The 8,558-nt window shown below is 40.4% G+C and overlaps 1 protein-coding gene across 1 annotated transcript in view; it reads left to right on the top strand.

The window, feature by feature from the left end:
- Atrn (attractin) overlaps window positions 1–8,558 on the top strand; it is a 137,898-nt gene that overhangs the window by 51,259 nt on the left and 78,081 nt on the right. The window contains exons 8-10 of the mRNA XM_050132193.1: window positions 1,168–1,351; window positions 2,327–2,481; window positions 5,918–6,002. Coding sequence (XP_049988150.1) covers window positions 1,168–1,351; window positions 2,327–2,481; window positions 5,918–6,002 — 424 coding nt within the window. The remainder of the gene's footprint in view (window positions 1–1,167; window positions 1,352–2,326; window positions 2,482–5,917; window positions 6,003–8,558) is intronic.

The following is an 8,558-nucleotide window of genomic DNA, read 5'->3' as shown; positions in this document are numbered from 1 at the left end:
CCCCCCCCCCCCCCCCCCCCCCGGCATTAAGAAGCTTCTTTGACCACAGCTCAGAGTAGCACAGATTTCCCTACATACATACAATGATTATTCAGAGAGCATTTGACAATATGACTTGAGAAAAACCAAATCTATATGTTCTCTTTAGTCTGTGACTTCCTTAGCCATGCGTTTTGGTCATGCTTACTGTATCAGGCATGAATTTCCTCCTGTGGAGTAGCCCTCAAATCTAATTTGAGAGACTGATGGTTACTCACCTTTGATGGTCTTGTCACTATTGCATCAGAGGGTACATCTTTGCTTTTCAAGTCAGTATTGTAGAATTCAGGGTCCAGCATTGGGTAAGACCATAAATAGCTTCTTTCCATCAGTAGCTTGCATACCTTACTGTGACAGCTAGCCAGCAAGGACAGCATTTCTTGGTCTGTTCAAGATTGGTTCTTCATATCCTACAACCAAAATATGCAGTGTCTTCAGCAGTAAGATTCTACCATGTAGTTATAGTGAGCAACCAAAAGCATGGCAATAGCCTATATTATTTCAGATACCTCTCAAAGTAGTAACCTGTAGGGAGGTAGCCTGTGACTGGCACTGAGATTTTGAGTTAACAAAAACCTTACAGGCTTTTAATAAAGGTTTCTCCATGTATCCTTCGTTTTCATTAACCCAGCTCTTGTTCCTCCTTTTTCCCACACCCCATTTTCCACTACTTAAACATTTGTCATCCAGTGCCCCCTAACACCACTTCTTTCATATCATTGTGCTTTACTATGCTCTCTAATAATAATCCTGCTTCCTCCTCCTCCTTTTTTTAATTGTACTGGGGATTGAACCCAAGGTCCTTGTGTTAGACCAACTCTGCCACTAAGGTATGTCCCCAGAACCTTTTCTTTTGAGATGAGGTCTTACTAAGGTGTTGTGGCAGGCCTTGAACTTGTCATCCACCTGCCTCATTTACCTAGTACCTGGGACTCTAGGCCTGCACTGGCCAGGCCTGGCTAGCTGCCCTTCATTATAAATAAGATGAAAGTGTAGCCTGAACTTTCTTCTTTTGCTCTAACCTGTTTAGACTTTAAACTAATGTTTAAATAGTTTAAATTATTTAATATTTAGTAAGAAGAGAAGACTGCAACATTGACTTTAACTGTTTTTTCTTTTCTTTTCCAGAAAAGAACACATGGAGTATACTGCATACTCAGGGAGCTCTTGTGCAAGGGGGCTATGGTCATAGCAGTGTTTATGATCACAGGACCAAGGCCCTGTATGTTCATGGTGGCTACAAGGCTTTCAGTGCCAATAAATACCGGCTTGCAGATGACCTCTACAGATATGATGTGAATACCCAGATGTGGTGGGTGCTTTTCCTAGAGCTTTCCCTTGGTGGCCTAGAGTCTGTCCAGCATTGTGTGTAACAAAGTTAGGAAATAAATACAGTAAAAAGTGCCTAGTATTTATTTTGTTTCTGTCTTTTCTGTTCTTAGGATAGTTCTGTTCTTAGGATAGTTAGAAAGTGCTTAGTGTTGTGGACTGATTCCAGTTCTTATCCACTGAATTCTACTATAGATTCCTCTCTCCAGAATTCTCAGGAGTAGAGTTGTGCTGATTTTATACAGACTTAAAAAGCATGTCCTTTCTTTTTTCCTTTTTGGTGTTAGGGAACCAAACCCAGGGCTTTACACATGAGTGGCCTGCACCATCATCAGTCAATATACTGTTTAACTTTTGTCTTGAAGACCAAAGTGCCATTGTTGGGGTCCTTTGCTGGTTTTATCCTTTGAAACGTCAAACAGAATGAGCTCATACCTGATAATTTCCCTCACTCTGAGCTGTAGTGCAGCCTGTACTTTTAGCAAATGTAAATAAATTTGAGTTGTGAAATAATTATAAAACATGGGTCTCCACCTTTGACTCCCCCCGCTTACTGTCTCTCAACATGCACCAGAGACCATGCTGTGGGTGTAATTTTCATTGTCATGGAGACCACTGTCCTCAGTGGCTGTACACCTCTCAGCCTATACAATTGAAGGTCTGATCTCTAGCTTTTGCCTTACTAATAAAATATTAAGCATAAATTTTGATCTGTAATTTTATGTAATTTTTACCTGGAAACTGGAATTATAGAGCCATAGGGTGTGAACATTTTAAGTCTCTTATAGTTTCCTAAAATTCTTACAGACTTTTATGAATTTTTTAAGTAAATGGCTTATATATAGGGGTTTTACACATTTGATGCCGAAGTTATAAAGTTATACATGTAAATTGGCAGATAGATAAGTATTCTTCTAAAACTAACCTTGTATTTATTATTTTTAAATAAACTCAAAAGGACCATTCTTAAGGACAGCCGATTTTTCCGTTACTTGCATACAGCTGTGATAGTGAGTGGGACCATGCTGGTGTTTGGAGGGAACACACACAACGACACGTCCATGAGCCATGGCGCCAAATGCTTCTCCTCGGACTTTATGGCCTATGACATTGGTAAGTTTTCCAAAGATGTTTTAGCTTCAGGCGTATTTTCTTTGCCTGTGAGCAGCGTTGAGGATTGATGTTAAAATAACGGCTCTATTTGGAAGAAGTCCAGTCAGGTAGTAGTGGTGGTGCACACCTTTAACCCCAGCACTTGGGGTGCAGTGGATCTCTAAGTTGGAGGCCAGTCTGGTCAACAGATCAAATTCTGTAACAGCTAGAGCTACACAGAGATACCATGTCCTGAAAAACGTGAATGAAAAAAATGAGTAAATAAAATTAAAAATTAAAGAAGTAGTAGAATTTATATTTATTTGAGTAAGGTTATACATGTTTTGAAAAGCATTACTTTACATTAAACTGCGTTAAATTCTTTTAAAAATCATTTTTGTTAATTGCTTGGATTCTTTTTTTTTAAGACTGATTTAACTGGTATCTCCTTTCTTATAACTGCCTTACGTAGAAGTAGTGTGTAGTTGTAACCACAAGCGTCATGTTAAGTTTGATGAGGTATGCATTAGCTATGTGCCATTTTCTAGAAACCTGTCTTCACACATGCTTTTGATGTGGATGTATCTGTGACCAGAAGGGGGCAGTGTTGATTTATTCATCACTATAGATGAAATCTATAGATTTCATCTATTTATTTTCATCATCATAGATGAAAATAAACATCTAATGTTCGTTTATATAAATACCATCAGATATTCTTTTGTTTTTGTTTCTGCTTTGGCCTGGAGCTTATTACTATTCAAGCTGATCTTGAACTCAGAGAGACACTCCTGCCCCTGCCTCCTGAGAGCTAAGATTAAAGGTGTGTACCACCACACCTGGCTAGATGTTCAATTTTAAAAATTATTCTTATTGTGGCAAAATGCACATAATAACACTTACCACCTTAGCGTCATAAGTGGTTTAAGTGAGCTAAGTATATTCATGCCGTATCACCATCCGTCTGCATGCCCTTAAGTAATAGTCCCTCTCTTCATCCTCACTCCAGCCTCTTGAAATCACATTCTGATCGTCTCTGTGATTTTGACTAGTCTAGATCAGGTGTTCATTTTTAAAAATCTTGCTTATTTTTATTTTATATGTATGAGTATTTTGCCTACGTGTATGTTAAGTACACTGTGTGTTCAGTGTCCCTGGAGGCCAAAAGTAGGCATTGGGGTCTTTGGAACTGGAATTATGAGCTGAGATGTGGGTGCTGGAACTACACACAAATCCTCTGGAGCTGCGCAGTGAGTGTTCTTAACTGCTAAGCCATCTTGCTAGCCCTAGGTCTTTGTTCTTTAATAAATATGGCTGTGCTAGACACTGAGCTTTTTTTTTAAAGATTCATTATATATATATATATATAGTGTTCTGACTGTATGTATGCCTGCATGCCAGAAGAAGTCATCAGATCTCATTATAGATGATTGTGAGCCGCAATGTTGCTGAGAATTTAATTAGGACCTCTAGAAGAACAGTGAGTGATCTTAACCTCTGAGCCATTTCTCCAGCCCGCCACTGAGCTTTTAAGTTGAGAATGATGGATACATTAAGTCAACTTTCCTTCAAGTTGAGGAAGCAGAGAAATGAGCAGGTGCTGGGCAGACAGAAATAATAACCTTGGGCATGCTGTGGTGAAAGCTGCAGGGTGGTTGGAGGCTGTAAGGACAGAGGTCAAAAACTAATGAGTTAGAGGAAAGATCTCTGGGGGAGGAGATAAGAGGTCCAGGGATCTTGCTATACTGTGGTCCCAGAGAAAGAGGCAAGGCTGACTAGGTAGGGTCTGTTCTCCCTGTGAGGAAGATAGGGCTGAGGTTTAGCAGGAAGGCTGCTGCTGTTGAAGCTGAGTGAAGGTGTGGCTGGATTGAGAGCCTGCATTTGCTGTCTTCAGAGTGAGACAGTGAACATGAGCAGGTTCTGCAGTGGCAGTTGACGTGACCATCCACCAGAGAAACTGGAGCAAGAGCCATGCAGAGGGAAAAATCAAGAGATCTGAGGGAACCAGGGAAAGATGAGGCATTACATAAGGTTTAATAGAATTGTTTTTATTTTCCACCTATATTTTCCCATGGTTAAGATTAAACAATTCAGGCGGGCGATGGTGGCGCACGCCTTTAATCCCAGCACTTGGGAGGCAGAGGCAGGCGGATCTCTGTGAGTTCGAGACCAGCCTGGTCTACAGAGCTAGTTCCAGGACAGGCTCCAAAGCCACAGAGAAACCCTGTCTCGAAAAACAAAAAAAAAAAAAAAAAAAAAAGATTAAACAATTCAGTATAGAGACAACTAGAAAACAGTTGTGAACCTGGCATGGTGGTGCACGCTTTTAATTCCAGCACTTGGGAGGCAGAGGCAGAGGCAGGTGGATTTCTGAGTTGGAGGCCAGCCTGGTTTACAGAGAAAATTCCAGGACAGCTAGAGCTACACAGAGAAATCCTGTCTTCAAAAACAAACAAAAATAACAAAAATTGTGAACCGTTGTGTTTTGCCAACTTAAGCTTCATTGATTATAAAATTGCCTTTTCCCCCTTTTCTTTGTGTGTGTGTTGAGACAAGATTTTACTCTGTTTGAAGTCTCAGAGTTGCTGTGTAGTTGTAATTGAGGCTCACCTTGAATTCCTTATCCTCCTGTCTCCACCTCCCCTAGTGCTAGGATTAGAGGTGTGTACTTCATGCCCAGCATTAAACTTTATTTATTTGCTTATTTATTTTTGGTTTTTCAAGACAAGTTTCTCTGTATTGCCCTGGCTGTCCTAGAATCTGCTCTATATACCAGGCTGGCCTTGAACTCACAGAGATCACACACCCGAGTCTCTCAAGTGCTGGGATTAACAGTGTGAGTCACCGCTGCCTGGCTGCATTAAAAATTTTAAATTAGAAAATATCTTGGCGGGCTGGAGACGCACCTCAGCAGTAGGGCGCTTACTTGCCATACACATGGCCCTGGGTCTGATCCCTAGCACCACAAAGAAGAAAAAATTCAAGACTAAAGCAGACGTTCTGGTGGATAAAAAGGCAAACAGTAGAGTAGTGACAATCACAGGGGTTGCCGTGGGAGTTGCATACATTCATTGAAGTATCTCTGTGCAGTGCTTTTATTTCATGCCTTGAAATGTTGCTGCTACTTCTGTTGTTGTCCTTTACACATAAATAGTATAACTAAAAAGGAAGAAAAGCATATTTTATAAGGCTGTTTGCTGCATTCTTTGTTTCTTTTCTTTCTGTCTTTTTTTTTTTTTTTTGAGACAGAGTTTCTTTTTGTAGTCCTGACTGTCTGGAGCTCACTGTGCAGACAGGCTGGCTTGAACTCACAGAGATCCTCCTGCCTCTGCCTCCTGAGTGCTGGGATCAAAGGTTATGCCACCACACTTGGCCTGCATTCTTCTTTCCGAAGACTGTCAATTCCTGTTGACTACAAATGACAGTCTTTTCTGAAATGTATTTTTCTTGCCCTTAGCTTGTGACCGGTGGTCAGTGCTTCCCAGACCTGATCTCCATCATGATGTCAACAGATTTGGCCACTCAGCAGTCTTGCACAACAGGTAACTAGAAAGCTAAGGTTGTGTTACTGTCTTACATCTTATATTCTTTTTTATATCAATGTTCTAAAAGTTGTATCTAAATGATAAGAGGTTTGGGGAGAAAAAAGGAGAGAGATCAGTTTAAGCACAGGATACGGTAAAAGGAACAGGGCCAAAGAGATTGTGGAGACATAATGAGTTTCAAGTCTGCTCTGCGTCAAAGTGTGTGCTTAGGAACACCTTTCTGATCAGCAGAGCTCCTTGTCCATCTGCCCCAGGCAAGCTTAGTCTAGTCAGAGGACTGGGACTGTAGCCCAGTAGTAGATTTCTTACCTGGCAGAGTTCCGATCCCAGCACTGTGCCTTCCTCAGATACAGCCTTTACCATAAAGGACACACAGAATGATCCCTTTACTTGTTCACTTTAAAGTGAGCTTTAAAGGTTGAGAAACTAAATAGCCTGCTGATGTTAACTTTTCTCATTTTGCTGCTATTATTTTTATTGGAAGCCAGCAGAGACCAGCTCTGCTGACTTTCTTCCAGGGTTCGGTTAGGTTTCTTCGGCATAGCGAAAGGGATCTTAGGATGATTCTGATTTGAGGGAAAGGATCACATGTTTGTAGTTCCAGTCTTACCTCTATTGTTCTGCTTTAATTCTAATTTTCTTGCCCTAATTGTCTATAATTTCTTAGCTCTTAATTCTCTGTCTCAATTTTAATTCCAATTCCAATTCTCTATTACACACCTCTGTTCCAATTCATTCATGTTCTAATTACTCTACATTCTTTTCTCTTCTTTTTCTTCATTTTCCTACATTCTTTATCCTTCTACATTCTTTTTTTTTAAAGATTTATTTATTATGTATATAGATTCTGCCTGCATGTATGCCTGTACACCAGAAGAGGGCACCAGATCTCATTACAGATGGTTATTGAGCCATTATGTGGTTGCTGGGAATTGAACTCACGACCTCTGAAAGAGCAGCCAGTGCTCTTAGCCTCTAGCCATCTCTCCAGTGCCCCCCTTCTACATTTTTTACTCTTTCAATCTTATTTCTTCCACTGTTACAAATTTCCAAGGAAATGTACACATCCTTTCATTAACAACTTGTTAGTAATAAAATATTACAAGGAAAATTCTCAGGGACACAGGCACTCTTTGACGATACATAGCAGACCTTATCAGCTAGTTGCAGGGATGGGGAGGTTCTGGCCATCTCTTAAGGTAGCCACTACAGGTTATAAAGGGAGAAAACTAAACCTTTGCTAGAGCTAAGAAAAAGGCAAAGAATATGTATATTATTTTATGTTTCTTAAGTGTAAGTAATCATACCTAGACATCGTTAGTCAGGTGCTGTTGCTCTCTTGAAGGACTGTGATATAACAAGGACAGACACCTGCCATACTGCCCCAATTCATCATGAATCTTTGAAGGACTTAGAGCTAGCAGAGCCAGACACCTGCACTTCTGCTCTGTGAAGTTCCTCCTGTGCTCTCTCCGCAAGGACCTCCTTCTGGCCAAATCATCCTGTCAGGGGATTAGTTAGAGAGAACAGGCTTCTAAGTTTTTTGTTTTTTGTTTTTGTTTTTTTAATTGCAGTGTGAGACAAAAGGTTTGACTGTCTTTTTTTATATGTCGGTATACACAGTTTGGGGAAAAGTCATCCTACTAACAGAACATGGAAACTGTGCCCGATGTGAGGAACACAGTGCAGGGAAACATGCTCCCACACAGGAGAGTCTGCAGTTAGACAGCCCCGCCAGTCAAAGCACTGTGGATTTAACCTCCACAAGATATACAAATCTCTGGTGGGTTGGCCTTCTAAATGCCAGCTGATCTACTGCGTCACCATGCAGATCCCATAAGTTATTACTGCTTCCTGCTTCCCCCTTTAAAGTTCAAAGTTTTATAAATCCTACCAGGTGGTGGTGACACACACTTTTAATTCCAGCACTCTGTGAAGCAGAGGCAGGTGGATCTCTGTGAGTTTGAGGTCAGCCTGGTCTACAAAATGAATTCCAGGACAGCTAGGGCTGTTACACAGAGAAACTCTATCTCGAAAACAAAGCAAAATCCCCAGAAAGTCAAAGTTAAATAAACCCTAAAACTATTTAAATACTATAATGTTTATATATTAGCTTAGGTTTTCAAATTTTTGGTTAAATTACTTGTATTAGGAAAAATACAAAAATGATATTCTGGAATTTGGAAGAATTGACCATTTAGAAGCTAGATATTGGGAAAAGGTGATATATTTAATCACATGATTAGTTAATGTTTTATAAGTATTTAGGGTTTTGTGGCAAGGCCATTCTATGTATAGATACTAAAGTGGGAATATTTTTAAATTACTATCTTGTTAACTTGAGTGTTATCTTGAATTGCAGTCTGATTGTTTCCCTCAGAAAAGGTCCTAAGTTCCTCTTGAGGTTTTCACCTGGCAGGCAAGCATCAGGCCACCTGGCCTTGCTGGTGGCTGCTGTCTTCTCTCTTCATGTGTGTGTTCTTGGTGCTCTCCTAGCACAGGGTTAGGCACATTGTGGGCATTTGCTAGGTGCAAGTATACTAATATATATAT

The sequence above is a fragment of the Alexandromys fortis genome, unplaced genomic scaffold (assembly GCF_014885135.2).
Source record: "Alexandromys fortis isolate MF-2015 unplaced genomic scaffold, M_Fortis_MF-2015_v1.1 scaffold_6, whole genome shotgun sequence".
NCBI classification, from domain to species: Eukaryota; Metazoa; Chordata; class Mammalia; order Rodentia; family Cricetidae; genus Alexandromys; species Alexandromys fortis.
This window is presented reverse-complemented; position numbering and strand designations above follow the sequence as displayed.